Source organism: Strix uralensis, chromosome 1 (genome assembly GCF_047716275.1).
Source record: "Strix uralensis isolate ZFMK-TIS-50842 chromosome 1, bStrUra1, whole genome shotgun sequence".
NCBI lineage: Eukaryota > Metazoa > Chordata > Aves > Strigiformes > Strigidae > Strix > Strix uralensis.
Window position 1 is genome coordinate 76,881,892 of NC_133972.1, and position 23,161 is coordinate 76,905,052.

Here is a 23,161-nt window from a genome sequence, read left to right on the forward strand (position 1 = left end):
CCCTCGGCATTTCAAAAACGTTGGGTAAGATTAAAATAATGGGACGTTCTGTGCATTTCAAAACAGGCCACTTTTACCCTAAGAAGCTGTCTTGGAGGGCTCTAATTGAAATCCTGGTGTTGCTAACTCAGGTGTTAGATGGTTTTCTTCAAGTTTCTGCTCCTGGAAAGGGGCCATGAGCCGAAAATTCAGCTCCTTTTAAAAGCATCTGCCTAGTCCTTGCAATCGGACAGTTAAAGGCTGGCAAGATCTCAAAGATCTGAATAAAAACGTCACCACCAACTATAAAAAACCCAAAGAAAACCACACGATTAATTTGATGTCCCATGGTTTTGGCAGCATGGGTTGATTTTTGAGTGTTGTCTTTCCACGGTGAGATCTAGGTCTTTTATCTGTTTTGAGGGGTAGGAGTATCAGCATCATGTACTTTGCTCACATGCGCCAGAGTAGATCATGGTTTTGGAAAATGTACTTAGCTTCTTATTCTGAGTAAAATGTCCCTAGATGTCACAGTGGATGGGCCAAAATGCTAAGCATACAAATGACAGCAAATAATACAGTGCAGGCAGCATCATTCTCTGCTATTCTTCATTGTCTCAGTGTTGAGAGTTACTTCCTTATTGATGAGCGCTATTGGTGGATCTTGCGCAGCACGGTCCTTTCTGGATCACTGCGCTGTAGAATTCCGTACTGGGCACAGCCTGTTCCGTCCGAACGCCCAGACCCCCGGTGTCACCTTGAAGCAGGCGTACGGAGATGCAGTTGTTTCCCTCTGGCGGCCCTCAGTGTCCCCGGATCTGCCCCACAACCTGTGCGGCGGAGCAAGGAGGAGGAGCCGGCACAGGGAGGTGAGCGGCAGCCGGCTTGATTCGAGGGGTGAGGGGGCGAACAACCGAGGCGTGTGCGAGGCCGGGTCAGCACGAGCGGCACCGCCACCGCCCCCTGCGGCCTCGGCCCGCCCTGAGGGGCACGGCGGGGGCAGCCGGCCCCGCCCCGCGAGCACGTGACCCGGAGCGGGGCGGGGCCTGCGCATGCGCCCGAGCGCGCCCCGCGCTCCGGCCCCGCCCGCGCCGTAGGGCCGCGTCCGGCTGCCGTAGGTGCGGGGGGCGGGGGGAGGTCCCGGTGCTGGCGGGCGGGCGTCTGTCATCGGCGCCGCTCTCATCCCCTTTCCTGAGCCCCTGCCCTCTCCCGGGGCCTCGCGGTGGCCTTACCTGCCGGCGCGGCTCTGCCCCGGGGTGACGGTGACAGGGCCTCTCCGCCACCCCCCAGCCCGCCCCGCTGCCCTGGCCGGCCCTCGCGGGGGCTCTGGTGGGGACCCTCTGCCCCCGAGCGTGTGTGTGCCGGCCGGCAGGCAGAGAGGGTGTGAGGGGTGCCCAGCCTCTGCCCCGCCGCCTTGCCCGCTGGAAGGGGAATGTCGGTATGTGTGGGGAGAGGGGTGGCCGTCAGCTTGCGGTTTGATTTCCGGGGCCGGATGACCCTGTGCCCAAGCGTATCCCCGTTTTCCTTCGGGAATGTCACAAAGACCGGGTGTTGCAACCCCAGAGCCTGAAACAGCGGCGCGGCCGCTGTAGAGGCCGGGAGGGGGTGAGCGAGGGCTGCGGCTGCCCGCCGGCGGGGCTGCTCGGCCTGCCAAGGCTGCGCCCAGAGTTCAGCTTGGTCTGGGCAAGGCAGAACACTCTGTAAATGGGCAGATATGTGTTGGCATCATGTCTGGCTCCTTACGAAGTATTTGTATTTCATTTAATTTGTATTCGTTGCGTGAAATTTAATAATGCGATGAAAAGTGCTGTTAAGGCCAAAAATGCATTAATCTTTGGAAGACAGGATGAATTAATTGTACTCTCTTGTACAGAACACTTCCAATGAGCTCACTAGGGATTTATTTTCACCCTTTCTTATTCCAGTTTATTGACAATACGTGTAAAGATTAGAATATTGGTTGTTTGCCCAACATGAAAGTATGTGTCCTAAATTTGGAGGGAAGGAGGCAACAGTGTTCCTCCTTTTTTCCACTGAGTAAATAAAATGTCCTGCTGGTAGGTGATAGTTTAAAATTATTAAAATGGCATTCCTTATAGATCATGCTGTTATTTTTCACATTACATTTATTGTTTCTGTTCTGTGACTCTACTGTCAGCTTTCCACAAGTGGTACAGGCCAAATGTTTTCTAAATAGCATGTATTCAGATTTAAGAAATTTCAGCTATTTTAAATATAGTTGAGTGTCTATAGCATAAGTCTGCTAGACATGAGTGCAATGTAAGTAGTAAACACTCATCACCAGACCCTTAAATGCACAATACGTGAACATCACAGTCATTTTCCCAGGGATAATGCACAACTGGAATGTCTTACAGGTAATATAATTTTTTTTTCTGGTTTTGAGATAGTATTTTACCTATCTCAGAAAGCATTAATTCAGTCCTTTGCTGGTTTATATTCTTCTGTCTGGTCTTGGCCCTGATCCTACAAAGCACTAAAAATGGACTTAATTTGAAATGCAAATAGGCCTAGTGGATATACAGATTTAAATATGTGCATTCATTGCAAAATTGTGTCCTTTGTTTATATCTTCAAATGCTTTGCTCTGGATGTGTTCTTTGGTTCAGCAAGGAAAAGAAGAATTTAACTAGAAAAGCTTTTCAATGCATCGTTCGCCCATTGTTCCTCACTCAAATTATTTTTCTCCAGATTTTGCTGCTGTCACTGGGCATGAAAGTTAAGATTGTTTTTAGTCCTTTGGGTTACAAAACAGAACTTTCTCATGTTTGTAAGCCTACAGAGGAGAGAGAATTGATGTTTAGAAGGTTGAACTGAATTGAAATGTCAGTTACATTTGTTTTGAAACAGAGAGTACTTATTCACTGCAATTTACCTTTGTTTCCAGTATAGGGATGAGACATTTATTTCTTTTTACTACTGGAATACCAAGCTCAAGACTGTGGCTGTTACAGCACCCAATAACAATGTGAACGTTTAATTCAAATTTGCAACTTAAGAACAAACCTACATACCTAGCCTTATTCTTTCCTGTCACCCCTGTGCTACTGAGGCTAGCGTTGTCTTGTCCTTGCTTCTGGTTACCTTGTCTGGTGAGTATGAAACCTGATGATTTTACCTATCTGTACTTGATTAGGGTTTTTGTAGCCAAAATTTTGTCAGACTCTTAACTGTATTTTTTGTATTGGTTTTGAAATACAGATCAAGTGTCTCTCCATCATTTTATTTTAACTTTTTGAAAAGTAGTATAATTTGCTACAGGAATAAAATTTTTTTCAGAAATCCCAGTGTTTCATTTGGAAATTGGATATCTTTAGACCTTGTTTAGATTCAATTATTTTTAGGGTTTTCTATGTTAGCATATGATGAAAAAAAATCTTGGAAGATTTTCATATTATGTAGGGTTTATTGATACTATAGAAACATAAGTAGTCAACTTTTATAAGTGTGCAAAAGTACTTGACCTTAGCACGGTAGGAATGTATTCTTGTAAGTCTTAAGGGGAATCACTGTTTCTCCAAAAGGAATCAATCATGGCTGATGACTCTCAGAGAAACTTTCGCTCAGTGTATTATGAGAAAGTGGGATTTCGTGGAGTTGAAGAAAAGAAGTCACTGGAAATTCTGTTAAAAGATGACCGGTTGGGTAAGTTGATTTCACTGTTTCCTTTATTACTTTGGTGATTTGGGGCTGGGGAGGAAATAATAGAAAATGTTTAGCTGCTCTGCTTAGTACTCATTTAAGTTTTGCATCTTTTACCACTAATCTCTCAGTTATTATTAGCAGTCCTTTGAGTTTCAAAGATCTGAAAATCTGATTTTTAAAACTATTAAAGATTTGTCTGCTTCCCTGTTGATTTTTTTCTTCTCTCATTCTATATGCCCAACAAACTAAAAGTTTTTTAATGAAAGCAACTTTAATCTGAAAATACATTGTCTTGTGGTTAATTCTATCTAATCATAAAACAGTGAAGATTTTGTTATTGCTCCTGATACCTGAGGAGTGCCACATCTCTAACAGAAAGATAAATGCTGTCCCTTTAACAAACCCCTGAATTGTTTTGACATAGCAACACAATTTACAAAATGTCTATAAAAATGTTACAGTTTCTTCCTGGTGAAACCTAGAGTAGTTTTATTGTGAATCAAGCCAACATATATATTTTTCAAAATTCTTGCAGTTTATAGGGTACATTCTATTCTCAGTTGGAGTGGTGAAAGCATTTGTTGATAATATATGATGAAAGTGCGGATTTCGATCTGCAGCTAAGGTTTTGTCATACTTGGGTAGATCAGAGACTCAAACCAACTTATAATTATATTTAAATTTACCTTAATTTTTTTACCTCTTTATTTCTCTACAGATATTGAGAAGCTTTGCACATTTAGTCAGAGGTTTCCTCTCCCATCCATGTATCGTATACTGGTGTGGAAAGTGCTTTTAGGTATGAAATACAGCATCCATGATTCTCTGTGGAAATGAGTATGTAGGAAGGTGTATTTTTTTCTGGTTTCTTGTTTTTTTTTTTTTTCTTTAAAGAGTGAATGACATGGATTATTCTGTATTACCTTGTCTACTGATATATATTTAGCCTATTTTTGTATCCACCTAGGATGCACAATGGCAATTACAAAACAATATTCCATGCATAGTTTTTGAGAACTTCTGCTGAAGTGTACCTAGAAGAGTGTATTTCTATATTTAACTTTGTAAATTTATAAAATGGATTTGAAAAGTGGATTATAATAGGTCACTGATACCTGATAAGATACTCAGTTCTGTTCCTATAATTACAGACGATTAAGTTGAAGTAAAGCTGTGATCAAACTTAAAAAAACTGAGCAAGGTATGGAATGGATGTTTATTCTAAAGAGAAGCTTTGTGTTCTACAGAATCTTGGTTTCTTCTGGTTTTGCTTCTGACTTTAAATTGTATTTGCCATTGAAGAAGTTACAAGGCCAGAGACAAATTACGGTATCCCCAGAAACCATAAAAAACCCCATCAATAGATTCTGCTTTCCTTGAAGCATGTTAGTCAGATGACTAATTCAGAAGTACTGATGACTTTGCAGTAACTGGTCAAATGTGTTGGGTTTACTAGTTGCCAGGTCATGTCACTTGGAGACAGGAAGGGTTGTGGAAGGTCCAGAAGTTCTGACCCTTACAAGGTATCTGGAGAGTTTCCCTTAGAGTTGCTGCATGTAGAGAAACACTGCAGATTGAGTTTGAAGGTACATTGTCTGACTTAGTCTGTGGAAGAGAAATGTGATTTACCATACTGTTGGTGGTGGAGTGCTGTGGCACTTTGGAAAAGCTTGAGCGTGGCTCTCATGCTCAGTCTTGTATTACCAGGGCTGTGCTGGCAGGAAGGGTGCTGATATCTGAAGTGGTGTTTTGTCAGGGAGAGACCAGCAGCATCTGTCTGCAGATTGGCTTGGAAGCTGCTGGTTTTTGCTGTCTTTGAACTATCCTACTTTTGTCCTTTGGCCCTTCAGAACACGTGATACAGATCCCATATGTATCTCTTATATGAAGATTTTGCCATGTGAATCAGAGTCAGGAAGACTGGTGACTCCTACCTCAGAAAGAGTATTTCACAAAACAGTTTTTCTCTGTTTTAGGGTGTTTACCTTAGGCTGTGCCATGGTCTTGAACGATGTTCAAGTAAATGTCTTCTGTTTCCCTTCTTGGTCTCCATGTTCCACTACCATGTCTAGAGTTTGAAATAGTGTATTACAAAGTTTTAAACAATTATTTTTTTTTTCCCTCCAGTTTTCTACAGTTTAAAAATTGTGGCTTCATATTCCTGATATTTGGATTCGTAAGCCTTTTTTGGGGAGAGGTAGTAAATGAACAGTGCACAGAAGGTGCAAGGTCTAATTAAAAAACTTGAAGTTCTTGTCATTGGTCATTGAACTAACAGAGTAATCCTACTTGATAAAAGACTCTGCTGTTAAAAGTACTGATTTCAGGATGAAAAAGGTTCTTGTACCCTGGGCCCTAGTGGAGTAGTCAGCATCCTTTAAAATATTAGTAGTAGAAAGTACAGCGTAGGAGGTTTGGACAAGTGACTCAGTTACAAGATCCTTCAGCCAGTATAATAGCAAAGTACAGTCTCTTGGCAAACTTGTAGCTCACTGCAGAGCCAGTGGTCTATCTTTGACTGTTTTAGGATGATTTGTGAATCATATGATAACACAAAACACCTTTTGAGTTAACTGTATGGAAAATTGTATTGATTTTTTAAAAGAATTTTGTATTTTAAACCCCAAGTGATTTATTTCCAGTACTCATACTGTCATTCTGTATACTCCGTGGGTGAACAGGGGTACAAGGACTTTTCTTATGCTGCACCTCAGTGTTAACACTCATTAGAAAAGCTGGTATTCAGAAGGGCAATGCAAAATATCTCTCCCTAAAAGATCGCAACAACAGCCCAGTCCATTTCTGGTGGGAGGTGTTATAGCTCCTCTAAATAATGTTAATGGTTTAACAAAAGGGATTCTATCCTGTTAGCAAAATTATCTTGGACACGTACCAAGGCTCGATGCTGTCCCAGGTTACATGGTATGTCAGCGATGTCTCTGTTAACTTCCTGTTCGAGTATGACTCACGATGGTTTCTAGGCGCCCCTGTGTTGTTTAAGCTTCTTTTCTGTCAGCCTGAGGTAGTCTTCTGTATTTGAGGAAAGCAGTTGGCAGTATGTACATACAAAGTCATGATATTGACTTTATTTTTGCATAACGTGAGAAATGTCGTGCTCTGTCCCAGCTTCTGGAATGCAGACAGGTTTGCAGTTGGAAAATACAAGATAATTTTCTGTCTGATATGCTTTTACTAAAACTAAGCCATTTCATAGTTTAACACTTGGCAGGAATAGTTTTTTCTTTAAATGAGAGATAAAAGCAGCAGGTAGCCTGTTTCAGAACTGATTTTTGAAGAATACTTTGTTCTCAGGGGTTTCTACAACAGGGAAAATTCTGCTTCACTAGTGATACGAAAGTGGCATTTTTTTTCTCTGGTGTACGTAAGATCTTGTTTCTGTTGAAGCCTGTGACAGTTTTGTTGCGAACATTATTGCATGGCAAGATTGAGTCTTGAGTGAGGGGAGAGACCGAGTGAAATGTTGAGCATGTCTTCTGGAGATCATAAACAGTGTAATTTTCTCTGCCTCTCTACTTAGGTGCTTTTTTTTCCTTTTTTATTTTTCCTCCTAGGAAACTACAAAAAATATTTGTGTTGTGCTAAGGAAGTGAAAAATGTTACCTTACAAAGTATTTGGGTGGTATTCTTAAATTTTAATCTGTAATTGATTCAACCTGTGTGATTGATTTTGCTTCTGAATGTTGTTTTAGGGAGGATTAATCTGTGATACAGTGAGTAAAGAATTTTCCAGCAGAGATCTAACGGTAAATTAAATAATACTGGAATGTACTGTATCTTTGCACTAGTTAATTGCATATATATATTCTCTGGTCATCTCAGAAAAAGTGTAGAATTTGAAAACATGAACTGCTAATGTACGTAAAAATCATTCTGCATCCATTTCTTTTCAAAATCAATGGAAGCTGGGCACAAATACACAACTAGTACTGTATTAAAAACTGCAGGTAGGTATGAACAAGTAACAAGTAAGATTAACAATTTAAAGAAAGGTTGTTGGAGAGGGAGAATAAACCAATTAAATTATTTTTCATCTATCCCAACAATGACACTTCTTATCACTGATGTGGTATACAAAAGAGTTAGCATTCATTTGCTGAAAACCTTGTAGAAGAGCTTGAGAAACAATAGTCCAAGGGTAGATTTTGCCTATGCTCAGTTAACACATGACATTTATTTTCATAAATGTAACGCTAAAGTGCTTGGTTGGTCCATTGACTTCCAATTTTGTAGAATTTTCTCCCTATATTCTTTGACCAAGTTTATAAACAAACTGTAATGCCAGGTCCTATATTTCTGTAGGCTGGAGTTGTAGTAGAAATTGAATTTAGGCAAATCTTTTGGAAAGGAAGTTTGAGTGTTCTGTTTTTTCTCTTTACAGCTGCTTATGTATTTTTTTTCTGTTTTGTTTGTTTGTTGTTGTTTTGTTTTGGGTTTTTTTTAGGAATTATTCCTCCTCACCATCAATCTCATTCTTTGGTGATGAAGTACCGGAAGGAGCAGTACTGGGATATTCACCATGCTCTTCGTGTAATTCGTTTTATTAATGATTCTACGCCACAGGTAGATGTTTTCCTCCGCATACATCAACTGGAATCAGGAAAATTGCCTCGAAACTTGGCATTTCCATTGGTCAGTTGTCATTTTAATACTTTTAAATATAGTATTTTATTTAACTTCAAACTATAAACCTGTGAGAAACTGAACACAAATGCATGTAGATAGACAAAGTAAGGTGAATGGAAAACAGAGAAGTACTACTATAAAATATGGGATTTTAGTCAAAGTCTTTTATCTTTTTCCTCCCCTAAGTATTTATTTAAGATTTTGTGCCTTAAAATCTCTTTTGTGTATTTTGCCTGCTAGGCTTCAAGCCTTTTGTACTCTAGTACACTTCACTTCCTTTATAGCACTGAAATGAAAATGACAATCTTATCAGACCTCATAGATTCTTAAATGTTCTGGAACAAGGATAATTCAGAGACAGTACAAGCAGTGACTTATTGCAAATTACATCATATATTTAAATTATTTGTTTTTAAATCCCTACTTTAATGTACTGACCTCCTTTTTCTGTTAGTCTGAACCGATACAGGCTTTTGTCAGGTAATGCATGTACTGTGCAGTTTACAGTGTACTCACATATGGGTAAATGAGTCTGTTTTGATGATAAGTCTATAGTGTGATGATAAAAACAATGTGTGGATCTTACATATAAGCCTTTATGAAAGAAGAGGTGATGAAAGGAGCCATGGGGCTTTCTGAACTGGATTTTGTCCTGTATTTAACATTAATTTATCCGTGTTCACTCTAGCCCAGCTTACTTTGTTATTTTTCATCTGTAATAATAAAATTTGACATAAAAAATTAACAAAACTTAAAAATAAAAAAAAAAGTTAAACAAAGTTAACTTGGAAAATTCAGTAATATTTTGGACTGGAGGATTATATACAGCATTTTCTTGTCAGAGGAGGGAGAGTGTTTTTGTGCCCTTACCATTGTGTAGGAACGTGGCCATCCTGCCCTGCAAGTTTCCTACAGAGAACTTTCCTTGATCTTTGCACGTGACCCAGTGGGCTGAAAATTCATCCCTTCTAGAGCGGTATTGCCTTCTGAGCAAGTGTCTTGTCAGTGCATCCCAGGACACTGACTGCTCTCAGTACTGTGGTGGGGTTTTATAGAGGTGGTGTTTAGCAGATCCACAGGTATTAGTCCTGTAACTTACATCTGTTCTGCTGAAGAATGCATTTCTTCTCTTTATGCCAGCCTGTTTTCAGTGCAGTAGCTGTCCCTTTAAACTTACAAGGGGTTACTGCTTGATAGTAATGCAGATGTTTTATTGTGGAGGCAGAGGGAGTATACAGATGATTTTGGAGTGGTCTAAATATTTTTAAATGTTTAAGTCACAAATCACACAAGTCTGCTAAATAAGTTTTGTGCATCTGAAAGCAGAGAGTTTAAGTAGGGGTATGTGTGTACTGCAGCAAGTCTACGTAGCAGACGCATATCCCGGCGGTATTTAGACTACCCACGTGTTTTGCATGAGTTGTAATCTGTGAAAAAGCCTGTGATTCTACAGCTTACTGCTACTGATGGTTACAGTAGATCAGACTGTGGATATGTATCTGGCGTGTTACCCTGCCTCCTACTGTAATCAGCACTGCCTTGTGTAAGGAAGACTGTAAGAAACAGGGCAAATACAGAGCCTTTCCTTGGGCATCCTCCCACTTTAGACACTTCCTGAGCTAGCTGTTGGCATGAGGTCTAGCTGGTCTCCGTCTACCCTATGTGCAGTCACACCATTATCTGTGGCTTAGAAATGCTGATACTTCTGTTAGGAAGGTATATCCTCAGGAGAAAAGATGATGGCGTGCCCATCCCATGCTTCTGGTCATGTATTGTGGGGAGTAAGTTACTTGTCACCCGGAAAAGATATTTATTTGTCTGTAAGAAGATGTTTATCTCAAAGCAAATGATTTTTCTGTATGTGAATGTAGGCATACAGCTCATGGCTGCATTATTTTTTTTCAGTAACTGTAAGATCCATGACAAAGGTGTTTGAGGGGCCTACTTGGCCCTTAGCAAAGAATAGGATGAAAAATTCTGCTGCTATGCAGAATAAAAATGTGGGGCATAGAAGTAGGATTATTGGTACCTTGTTAGGATGTAATATTAACTCATTTGAGAACTTTGAATCAGAGTTGTTCCAGACTCCTGTTGTATGTTTTGGTTTTAAAAGCAAGGCGAGTCTTACATGTTCTGCTTTAATAGGTATCTGTCACCATAATGCAGCTGCTGCCTGGTGTTTTACTTACAAATTTCACAACAGCTGTTTGTGTATGTTGATTCCAGTTTGTTTTCCTGATAGCAGGGAAATATAAAAATAATTTAAATCAGATAGTCCAGTACGTCTGCGTAGTTCACTTTTTTTTGGCTTTGTTTTCCAGGAACCTGAAGATGAAGTGTTTCTTGCTATTGCTAAAGCAATGGAGGAAATGGTAGAGGATCCTATAGAATGCTATTGGCTTGTCAGTTGCTTTGTGAATCAACTGAACAGCAAGCACAAAGATTCACTGCAACAACTGGTAAGGAAAAAACACATTTTACTTTTTGTGAAGAGAGCCAGTCATGGAAAGCACTAATATGTGGAGACAGCTGGAACGTCAAAGTGACACCCTTAGATTCTGTTCCACCAACTGTTTTGAGAGAACTGAAGGAGTAGGGGTTTTTGCGTTGTGATTGTGCTGTCCTGTAGGACACTTTATCTATCATAATATTAGAAATTGTTTTTGTTTGCCACATGGTTGTTTTCAATTACATCTTATTTTCTTTTTAGGTTAGCTAAAGCTTACGTTGTATCTAGTTGAATTATATTTCTCACAAATTGGTCACTTAAGAATTTTCTTTATTTTAAATAACTAAAAATGTCACAAAGTTAAGAACGTCTTGATGTATGTCTGCTACTTTTTAGGCTGCATCTCTGGCATCCATATGCTGCTCACTGGATGACAAACAAAGCACAATTGTTTTGCTTTATAAATGGAGCAGGGTACTACGTCTTCAGAAAAACAATATGTTGCAAATTAAGTTATAATAAAAAGTGGAATAGAGTTCTTTTGGCACTGGTCATTTAAATGTTCTCATAGACTATTTTGAATTTCTATCTTACTGGTTTATAAATTAAAATTTGATTGTAAAGAAAAATGTATATTTATAAAAATCACAAAAGCTTTTGTAATTCTTTGAATAATCTTAACAGATGAGAAACTTTTAGTTAACGGTATTCACTGAGATAAATGTATCAGAGTACCTTGTGTACTAGTAACCACTGAATGAAAATTCGTTGCAGAAAATTATGCGTGTCCTTTGTCATTGTTTTGGAACTAAGAAGCACTTCTTAAACCTGCCTCCTGTTGCTGGAGGTGATACACTCGACTATACCAATTTCTGTAATTCCTTTCAAAGGTCAGAGGAGCATTTTTAAAGAAAGTATGTGTTCTCACTACATAGAGGGTGCCAGCTGTCTCCCTCCCTAAGTTTCTGTTTTAATATGAGCATTGTACCAAGACTCTGGATGTTAAAATACAGACAAAGGAAGTGTTTTCTCCCTGTGACAGCTGAAGTCATTAGCTGTTTACCCAATTATGACAAAAAGTGTAAAGCTACTCCTGAATTTATGAAAATGTGTATTGTGTTACATTAGAATTTAAACAAAATGAGAATTATCCGCATGTTTGTGCTCCTAAATACAAGAAATAAATGTCCAGCTTTTAATAAGTTGCATGGGGATTTACTCTCAGAATTGATTTTCAGGATTCTGCTGCATTGTGTGTAGATTTTTTTTTTTTGACATATGTTAAGGCAATTAGGTTTGAGGTGAATGAAACTCAATTTTACTTGTGAAGGTAGCAGTAACTAGTGCACGTTTAATTTCTCCATTGCCTTAAGCTCTCAAACACTTCCTTGCATTAGGGAATACTGCATATTTTGGAAGTTCTGCTATTCTGCTAGTGGTCAGCAATTTAAGGAACTTGAGACTCTTTAGTAAAGTAAGTACTTAATTAGCTATTGCAAAAATCAGCAACACTTGTGTTTTGGAACATGATGTTTTTAGTTAAAACAGTGCAAGTTCATTATTTTAACATTATTTTATACCAATTGAATTTTTAAGACATTTCTTGTCTTACAGTGTGTGTTAACTATGGAGGGTACTCTGATGTGAGTTATCTAAAATTTTCCGATTGCTTTCTCAGCCAAAAATTCTGGAGCAGTATTTGAACATTGAAGATAACAGACTCCTGATGCATCTGAAAGCATGTGCTGCAATGAGCAAACTCCCTTATGATCTTTGGTTTAAAAAGTGTTTCGCAGGCTGTTTACCTGAGTCCAGTTTACAGAGGCAAGTTATCTTTTTTTCTTTCTGTTTGTAATTACATAGTAATTTTAGCTTTTTGTCATCACTAGCTGGCAAAGAGCTTTCCTTACTTTATCTGTAAGATTATGGAGTTAACTTTATTGTTGACTTGGAAATGATAAAATTGGATTTGATTCCACTTGTACTGACACAAGATAATCTTTGTGTGATCATTTTTTGCATTGAAATTAAAAAAGAATGGGTTTAAATGTAGCATCTGATTCTTTAGACACATAATGCCTCCTAGGATTTAAAACTTCACATCCCCTCTGAGTGATAGCTGAATGGTAGTCAGTTTTCAGGCTTTTTAATGAAAATCCTTGCTTAGGGAGTGATTATAATACTGTGTTAACATCAGATGAAAAAGATTTTGGGAACATGTACTGGTTTTGTCTGGGATAGAGTTAAATTTCTTCATAGTAGCTAGTATGGGGCTATGTTTTGGAATTGTGCTGAAAATAGTGTTGATAACACAGGGATGTTTTAGTTCCTGCTGAGGAGGGCTTACGCAGATTCAAGGCCTGTTCTGCACTTCACACCTCCCCGTCAGGGAGGAGATCGGAGGTGCACAAAAATTTGGGAGGGGACACAGCTGGAACAGCTGACACCAACTGACCAGAGGGATATTCCAGACCATATGGCATCATACTCGGCAGTAAAACTGGGGTGGAGGGTGGCAGAGGGTGGAGACATTGCTTGGGGAGTCGCTGGGCATCGGTTGGTGATAAGCAGTTGTTTTCATTTGCATCACTTGTCTTTCTTGGGTTTTAGTTTCCTCCTTCTTTGTTACTTTTTTCCTCTTTTCCTTACAATTTTTAAAAATTACTATTATTTCTTTTTAATTATTGAACTGTTTTTATCTCAACCCTTGAGTTTCTTTCTCACTTTTACCCTTGCAATTCTTCCCTTGTCCCACTGGGGTGGGGGGAGTGAGTGTGCAGCTGTGTGGTGCTTAGTTGCTGGCTGGGGTTAAACCCTGACAAAATGTTTATTTTAAAAAGTACTAGGGCAGGTTGAGTATTGCAAAGTTAATGAAATGGTGCATTATATCACAGTTTCTACAGTTAGTATATTTTTTATGTATATGTATTCTACAGTTAGAAATAGGTTGTCCAGCTTTTATGAGGGGAAAATTTTTGTACATTGCACTTCACTGAATGATTTTTGAAATGAAGCTTGTATGAATTCTCTAGTTTTGCTGCCTGAGAACTCTTGGAAAGCAGAAAATTCAAGCTTGATGTAGAGAAGCATATCCTTTCTGCATTAACAAGAGTTGCTAATAGCTGAGCAGGAGATGGCACAAAAGAAAACAATGGTTTCATTTTCAGCTGCCTGAAAACTTTGAGAAGTAACAAGGTTCAAGGGAAGTTTTTCTCCAGCACCTCCAGGATGTCCGTGGCTAATATAGGAACCTAGTGTGGAAACAGAGAGCTTTGTAAAATGCTCTGTGGTGGTGAAGTTGGTCATAGTCTCAATAGTGAGTGCAATCTGGATTGTTTATTGGAGACTTCCCATTTCATGAAGGAAAGTGGGAAACAGATGTTTATAAAAATGTTTTATTTGCCCTTATGAAAATAAGATTATTTTAGGGAACGAGCTATAGGATTAGAAATCATGCTCTCTAGTCTTGTACCATGGTCTTTGAAGTTCTGTATATTTTACTGTTGGCAAGGAATATGTCTGAGGAAAAAAAAATTTTGAACCGAAACTGAAGGGTTTAGTAGTAGACCTTTAGGTGTGCAGCACGGTAATTGTTACAGGGTGAGTTCTTCTCATCAAGCACCTGTAAGTCTCCAAAATAGTAATCTCTATGTAGTGGTTGTGTGTGATGTGGTGGTTAAAAGCTTTTACTACTTTTATGGCTACAGAAATTATGTAAGCATGTATAAAATGTTTGTTACATCCTTAAAAGCGATTGAACATGAATGGTTTGCTTGCATGTCTGTTTCACATTTGCATTTGTAGGTTGCTTTCAGTGGATAATGATTGACCTTGTTTCATTGTGCTTTCTCTGTATGGAACTTAATGCCTTAAAACTTCAGCTACTGACAATAGAAGTGACTGCTCTACCTGGGACTTGCCAGTCTCTTCAGGCTTTTTTTTTTTGGTAGGCTTCTGTGATCTGAAATAGCCTTCGCAAACTACAGCATTAGGAACCTCTTCGCAGGTCTTCTAGGACATATTTTTGTTTAGAGCTTATGTGATTTAATTTTTTAATTTCCTACTAGGTCTTATGGCTGAGAACTAGAGCTGAAAGGAATTTGCATCAGAGCAATTTTGCTGTTGGAAGATTCAGGGTTTTTTAAAATTTCTGTTGAAAATTGAACATTTTATGGAGCTGTGTCACTTTGATAGTAAAAAAATCTAGATAAAGAATTTTGATTTCATATTTCATGTTGTCAGAATACTTAGTTTCAAACTTCTACCATTTTGAATCAGTTCATTTATATAAAATATTTTGTCTAGTTAGTGTATCGTTTAGCATTCTCATACTGTTTAACCTTACTGAAATAGAATATTTTGATGACCTGAAATTTTTTAAATTTTTTTTTTTTTTTCATGGAAAAGGTCAAAATATTGGCTTTTTGTATCACTGTGGAATAAAACCAAATTTCAGTGTTGGTACTTCTGATGGCACAGCAATCCCTTTTCCCAACAGTTCTTGTGGGAACATGGTAAAAGTGCACTTGCCAGTTTAGGTTTCTGAGTTATTCAGTTGTAATCATAATGGCCTCATTTGCTAAGGAAATAACATACTTCATGGATAGCATGTGACAGATGAACTTAATTAATGCTTGGAGATTCAGTTTGGATTAGAACCCAGAAGCCTGAATGCTTATCTGAAATGTATCCAAATGGTATTGTTGGAACTGCTGAGAATTGGAAACAGGTCTCCAGATCTTCTGTGAGTTTTACTTACTTTCTCATCAAGTGAGAGGTGATCTGAGCTCCATCTTTTATGATTTAACTTCTGATTTAGCACTGTATTTCTTAAAGAGGTTGCTTGCTTTCTATAAATTGTAGTCTTTTCTGCCAGGTAGCTAAATCTAAATTTCATGGTTTTCTTTTTTTCAGTAAGGTGTACAAGATTTGTATACGCTATGCAGAAATTTTATCCAATAATGGTGAGATGGAGCTTCATAATACCAGCTTTACTCCTGACAGGCACTGTCATTCAGTATAAATACTGTTTTATAGCACACTTCTAGTTATACCATAGGTAAAATTTATGCATCAGTTTAATTTAAATGAACTTGGAAAATGTATATAGGCAGGTTTCATGTAGAAACTTTTCCTTTGAGCTTATGCAGTGTCTTTGCTTGCCCTAATACACGACATACTATGCGACAAGCTCCTTAACAAACTTCTTAAAGGTGCTATGTGTGTAAAAGAGAGGAGCAGACTGACCATTTTGAAGGCGCTGTATCCTCAGGGCTCTGTATCACACCTGGAGTATAGACAGGGTGCTTCCTGGAACATGAACCAGCCTGTAGCACAGGCTTGAGAGGGACAGAAAGGCTTACTTGCCTCTAAAACAGGGAGAGAACTGCATCACACCTTTGTTTTTATACTCACCATTGCCCTGTTTACTCGAATTCTGCAACAGTGTATCCGGTCATCTGTTCAGTAAGCCCCACGGGTGGAGAGCTTTCAAATGGTGCTGTGTGGGCTCCGTCGAAGAGCCCTGCTGTTAAAGCCTGGTGTCCTGTTTGTGGCTTCAGCTCTACAGGCAAAATGGCACTTTGGCTGCCAGTTTATTCCAGCACTGTCACCCCAGATGATCCAGCTACAATAGAAGTAGTGCAGCTTTGCAGATATATTTGTGAATAAGCCAGGCATTTTTTATGGCCTAATGTTGCCAATCACATATTGTGTCCCTGACTAACATTGTTTGTATTCTGCTCTGAAGACTTGGCATTAGCAGGACTGTAATAGCTGATGGGGTGGTGTTAGTTATTAGCCTCTGGTAACTTATTTGTGGCAAAGTATTTGGTAGTTCTGAAAACTTACTGACTGCCTTTCAAACTGGCACTACGTCATGTATTAATATATGGCTTCTGTAGTTTTACATCTGTGATCTCCATAATTTGGTCCTGCATAAATTACATCTAGTTGTAAAAATATAAGTAATTTGTTAGCAGAAACAATAGAAATATGAAAAATGCCTTAAATTTACCACGGAGTGGGAGGGCGTAAGAATATGCATGTGGGCTACTACTATAGAGAAACTTAAGTCAGTTTGCCTTTGTCTAAGTAATTGAGCTGCTTCCCAGCTCTGGAAACAGATGGGCACAGGATCGTGAGGTGACATCAGGATGAGACTTGTGTGAGCCTCATCATGTCCCTCCATGCCCAGTTACCATTGGAAGAATGCCCAGAAGTGCAGGCAGAAGAGCAAGTATTGGTTCGCTTTAAACATCTCTGGCCTGGATGACTGGAGGATCAGAACCAGGGAGTAAGGTTGAGTGTGTTTACACTGCAGCCTAGGGCGAAAAGCTGTGAGATTAATGATAATATTTCAGAAAAAGAGAGAGCAGCGATGCTGTGATGCTTTTTGTATACTACTGCACTGTAGTGATTGAGGAACCTCAGAAACTGCCTTGAGAATGCCATGGCTTCACACCTGTGCACACACAGAGCAGGTTGTATCTTGGCTACAGAAGAAACTCAGTGAAAAGTAAATGGCTTCATATGCATAAATCTTGGCATGCTCTTTACCTTCATAGCTTCCTGTTTCTTTTTATTTTTCCTTGTGGTTGTTACTACTGTTTCACTGTTCAAGAAATACCTACGAGAGTGTTCCTGTGGTTAATTGAATACTGTTATATTTCACAGAGGATGACAGTCACAAAAACCACAATGAATTTAGTGTGTACTTACTTTTTCAGCATTCCTGAATAGGGCTATAGGCACAGTTGCATGACATTTCTGTTACAATTTTTCCATCTCTAGGAGTATCAAAAAAATAGGTAAAAAGTTGCAATCTCTGACAATATACTTGGATCTTAAATGTTTGCCGGTATTTAAAAAGTGAAAGTAAATGCATATGTTGTTATAGAGATACAATATCTAAAGGCTGCTATATTAGAATGGAATCATCAAAATACACGTTTCCTTGAAACTGCTGTGGGTTTTTTCCATTCTGAGTAAATGCTTTTCTGACACAGTAAATGTTGCTATTCCTGGCTCTACCGGTGTAGACAAGGTGCTGACTGCTGGTCTGTTTATCATGGTGTCACACAGTCATTCCCCTATTGCTGTTGCTGGCGGAGTTGCACTGAGAGTAACAATAGCTGGAAATGTTAAGGTGAAAAATACTGCAGCAGACACAGCTGGCTAGTGCTGACATCTCATCCACTTTGCTATGTACCCTCTTCCAAAATTTGTCAGACACCGGTGATTTAGATACCGCATCTGTTTTGCTATTGTTAAAACATTTGTTCTGGAATCAGACTAAATAATGCAGGAAAACATCAGAGTATTTTCTGAGCATGAGATGTAACCTACTGTAATGTAATTACAGAGACTGAAGTCAGGAGACTTGGAAGCAAAATAATAAAAGAAGGCTGGGTATTTTATATTAGGATTAGTAAATTTGTATTCGAATTAACAGGAGCTTTAATATGAACTTTAAAAATTACTGGTTTTGAGGTCTGCTACTCTCTGTGTTGTCATTCGTAATTACAGTTATGATGCCCAAGAAACACATGGTGGGCTGTTCTTGGATTCTAAACAGATACATTTGTGTAGGAAAATGTATTAGAAGTAAAGAGAGATGACCTGTACAGCGTGGAACAGGAATGTGATCTCAGTTTTCTATAGCCTTGCTCAAAGCTTCTAGCCCTGACTTCAACATCAGTGTAATATTTACAGTGATCGCTTGTCCAGGGATGCTTGAACCACAAAGGAAGCAGTAAGATTTTAATCTTGGATTATTTATTGTTCCTGCCCATATGGGAATTACATTCATTTTTTAATCATAGCGAGACAGGGAAGTAAAACTAAATTGCAAAGAGGAAAGAAATTGACATTGCCTTTTTCCCCATCTGTCCTTGTGGGGTATTTGTTTCCTTCTTTTTTAAGAATAGTCCTGAGGATTTTATATATTCTTTTCCTCATTTATTCATTGTAAGTTAAATTCTAGTCTAAATTTTTTGATGAATGGAGAGGTTGTGAAAATAGTGTCAAAAGAGTTATGTGACTAGAAGGCTAAGTAACTGACACAGAACTGACTTCAGTCACAGTGTGAAAAATAAGCACTGTGTAACAGCAGCAATCATTCCATATCAGGAGTTACAAAAGCTTTTCACAAAAAATCACGGAAAGACTGAAGTTGGCAGGGAACTCTGGAGTTCATCTGGTCCAAGCCCCTGCTCAAGCAGGGCCACCTACAGCCAGTTGCCCTGGGCCATGTCCATGTGGCTTTTGAATGTCTCCGAAGTTGTAGCCTCCACAACCTCCCTGGCAACCCGTGCCAGTGCTCAGTCACCCTCACAGTGAAAAAAGTGTTTCCTGATGTTCAGAGTGAACCTCCTGTGTTTCAGTTTGTGTCCATTGCCTCTGGTCCTGTCACTGGGCATCACTGAAAAGAGCCTGGCTCTGTCCTCTCTGCACCCTCCCTTCAGGTATTTATATACACTGATGAGATTCCCTTCCGAGCCTTTTCTTCTCCAGGCTTAACAGCCCCAGCCCTCTCAGCCTTTCCTCATAGGAGAGATGCTTCAGTCTCTTCATCATCTTCATGGCTCTTTGTTGGACTCTCATTCTTCATTTCTTCATTAAAGGTGTGATACTGACTCTTCAATTCAGCTGTCAAAGTTCACGTTATGCCTGCATTGTGTTCTCCTGGCACTCCAGGCTGAAGGGCGAGTTCTTCTGAGAGAGAAGGTCATGTAAAAATTGAGTTGTCTTTGGAAGAAGCACACTCATAGATCCAAGTTTATAGGTGGGCTGCAGAAGATGTTTTCCAGTTAGTGTTATTGTATTCAGAGATTATGGAGGATAGTACGTGGTCTTTGTCCCCCATGTTTTTATTTGGAAGGAGAAACACTTTTAACAAGTGCCCAGAAGGAGCAAGAACATTAATCCTCAGAAAGTCTTTCTGACACAGCTCTTAAAATTCAAGAACTAAAAATAATGCAAGCCCATAAAAGCTGCCATCTGACAGATGGTTTCACACTGGGTTTGGATAATCTTTCATCCCGAGTCTGTTGAGTTGGGCCTGAGATAGAGCTGCAGGATGAAGGATGATTTCAGATTGTTGCAGGCTGTTTTAGTAGTGTGGGTCCCTTTCAATACCCATCAGAGATCTGTTGCTAAAGTACTTACAGCCTTTGGAGGCCTGCCCTTCAGGTTTTGTTAAACTTCTGAGGTCCAGGTACAGTTTCGTACAAGTGATAGGAGTGCTTAGGTAATTCTGAGAGAATCTGTGCACAGTGGGATGGGTTGAAAGGCTTAATAGTTGTTCCTTATGCCTAATTTAAACATAATGGATTATACCCTGCTGATAAATCATATTTGTATCTCGTACAGTAATGACCTGGAATATTTAGCTTCTTGAGATATAGTTGTTTAGTATTATGTCCTTTTGAATTTTCAGCTACTCACCTGTTTGAAGAGTGTCTTTATTAGGAATACTAATAGAATTTGTTTCCTTCTTTGCACTAGGAAAAATTCTCACCTTTACCATTCACTGTAGAGTAGTTGTCACGGTCCAGGCTATTAAAACAAGATTTGCTTTTTGTATTTGAGCTTGTAAACAGTTCCATTTCTAAGCAAGAACACACAACATCAATACATTAGTGCTTGCTATCACTCTGCTCTCTACAGATTTAGGAGTTGATAAAATGTCTTTTATTAACCCTGACCCAAATAATTCGATACATTGCTGTTATTCAGAAAAATAATCTGGAAAATGTGATTGTATAAAGACTATTCTAGCAGATAAATAAGCAGATAACACTACAGTAATGTTTAGTGATTCCTTTTCATTTTTTTGCAGAGTTTGGGACAAAGTTATTAGTGGGTCCTGCAAGATTCTCGTTTTTGTTGCTGTGGAGATATTATTAACTTTTAAAATGAAGATAATAGCACTGAATACTGCAGAAAAGATCACGCAATTTTTGGAAAACGTAAGTACTCTATTGTGCTTTGCATTACCTTTTATGGTTTATAAAAGTGTGTTTCAGCCTTAGTCATTCGCCTGTTGCAAACATACCATAAGATACTATTACATTACTGAGAATATTGCAGTAGTACCAAGGTGAAGAGAGAATGTGCAGAGATGAGAATAATAGTTTTTTTCTATCAGAAGGTAAGGCTTTCATAGAATGAAATGATTTTTAGGCTTTGGGGAATGTATTATCTATGTTTGTACAGATTTTACAATATTCTTTGTGATACTAAAGGGTTTTTCTGTGAAAATAAGTGCGGATGAGGTTAGGTTAATTTTTCTGGAAGCTCCGTAGAGGGTTGGTTCCTGACATCTTTTTTGCTCCTTGCCTGAGTGTGAATCTGTGGACACAAGGTATATTTTCTGTTGATGTAAGGATGGGGTCATGGACCTGACCCTGAGCTTTCCTTCTGTGAATAGTAACCAGCATCACAGCAGGGCTGTAGGATCCCAGTGTAACCTAGGTTAGTTAGATTAGATTAGATACATTTGTGGTCATGGATGGCCAGTATGAGTTCTGCCTGATGTCGGGATGTGGGAAGTGTGAGATGCCTGGGTGGTCATCTTACAATTTTGTAAAGGAAAGCTTTTTGTCTGAAACCTGGAGGTAATATGGCGCGTGTAGGACTGAGGGATGGTGGGATGGTAGGGCAGGGAGATGGGATTCTAGTTTTGTTTTCTTTTTTATAAGGAGATAAAATCTGAACTGGAAATCTAAAATCTTTATTTGAAACAAAACAGTCCACATAAAGTACTCTGACAAGGCATCTTGCCCTGATCTCTTCTAGATTCCTCAAGATAACACTGATGCTATTGTCAGCAAAGCTGTTGATCTGTGGCGCACACACTGTGGGACTCCAGCACACTCAGTCTGAGAACTTTCTTTGTTTATGACAACTTGGGGAAAAAAAGACACTTGAAAAGACATTTTACCACTCTTCCCCCATCCTAGTGTGATGTTCATTACCTCTTCTGTGTAAAGATGCTATTAAAGCAGCTAATAGCATAGCGATCAATATGTAAATATTTTTCAATAAATATAGGTGGAATGGAGATACCTAGTGGTGGTGTGATCATGCCCAGAGTGTTTCTTGGCTAGCCAGCTACAGTATTCTGATTGCACAGTGTGCTCTCTGGCTTTTGAAGAAGTAAATCTAACTCTCTGAAGCAAGGTAAATCGACTTACTTGTAATCGAATAATGTTTTTGTATGCAAGCTTATACTTCATATAACTACTTTACTACTTGGAGGTGTTTTTAAGGTGAATTTACTAAATGTTAGTCTGCTGGAACTCTGGTGACAAGCATGCCTTTGCTAGAAATGTAAATGTACTCTATTAATACTGTAAATTTTCAGGTAAATGTTCAGGAAGAAGCATCACAAGTTTGAGGTAGAGGACATCAGAGTGACCAGGGGTGACATGCTTTTCTGAAGTGTCTTAAAATACTTTCTTTTTATCTGTCAGCCAGCTCTCTATGGCTGTACCTCCTCCTTTGGTTTTCGTGGAAGATACTCTAGAAAGGGGGCTCTGTCCTACCCTAAAATGTAACTTTGGGCAGGTATGGAGAAAATCGGTGGGACAAGTCAATATAATTCAGAATAACAAGCTGGTAATAAACACTGCCTCTGAATGCTTGGCTCAAAGTTGTACTTTGATTCTTGTTTGGTTTAGATTTCAAAATAAATTTAATACAGAAATGTAACTAATGATGTAAGTAAAAATAGAGTGATTAGCCATAGATAGAGATTTGCTGGAGAACTAATAGTTTTCTTGTAAAAGTGTAAAATTCTATTTCTACATCTTGCATAGACCAGGGAATTGTATATAAAAATGTGTTGCTTAGCTATTATTTGACTCAGATTGATGCTTATTGTGCCAAATATGCTCATTGCTCTTGAAAGAGTGTGTTTAGCTTGTGTTCAGAGTAGTGCACACTTGAAATGATTTAGAAACTTAAACTAGGTCAGGTTTACCTTCCAACACATTAGCTGGGCAAGTCTGGGACTCAGTTCAGGTTACACCTAAAAACCTGGGTAGATTATCTATGCTGGATTCTGAGATGCTGCTGTTAGTGTTCCTGAATTTACCCAGCTCAGAAAAAGCATGTTTGTGTCTGCTTTGAAAGCCATTGCTGTGTCTGCATGGTGGTGCAATCCATTCAGTGTACTTCAGATAGAAGCTTGTTTTCCTCATATAGGCATGAGAGCTGGGTAATGTGGGTAGGAAAGACCATATACATTCTGTGAATAACAGCACTGCATTCTGTAACATGCAGTGCACAAGTTTTTCAAATAATGGCTGCAGGTACAGTCTGAGAGGTTACTTATCTGAACATTCTTCCCTCAGGCTGCACAGCTTATTCACAAAACCCCCAAAGTTAAGTATGCAGTGTTCAGGCTTTTACACAGCA

The 23,161-nt window shown here is 39.0% G+C and overlaps 1 protein-coding gene across 2 annotated transcripts; it reads left to right on the forward strand.

The window, feature by feature from the left end:
* Positions 1–1,109: 1,109 nt before the first annotated feature.
* On the forward strand, positions 1,110–22,381 carry TBC1D7 (TBC1 domain family member 7). Of its 2 annotated transcripts, XM_074871749.1 has the most exons (9): positions 1,110–1,417; positions 2,888–3,092; positions 3,525–3,645; positions 4,364–4,444; positions 8,108–8,295; positions 10,611–10,748; positions 12,417–12,562; positions 20,580–20,709; positions 21,539–22,381. In XM_074871749.1, exons 3-9 carry the CDS (start codon positions 3,534–3,536, stop codon positions 21,623–21,625), a joined length of 882 nt encoding a protein of 293 aa, XP_074727850.1. In that variant the 5' UTR covers positions 1,110–1,417; positions 2,888–3,092; positions 3,525–3,533; the 3' UTR covers positions 21,626–22,381. The 2 variants fall into 2 exon arrangements, with proteins under 2 accessions (XP_074727850.1, XP_074727856.1); XM_074871755.1 differs by lacking the exons at positions 20,580–20,709; positions 21,539–22,381 and adding an exon at positions 19,363–20,549.
* The last annotated feature ends 780 nt before the right edge of the window (positions 22,382–23,161 follow it).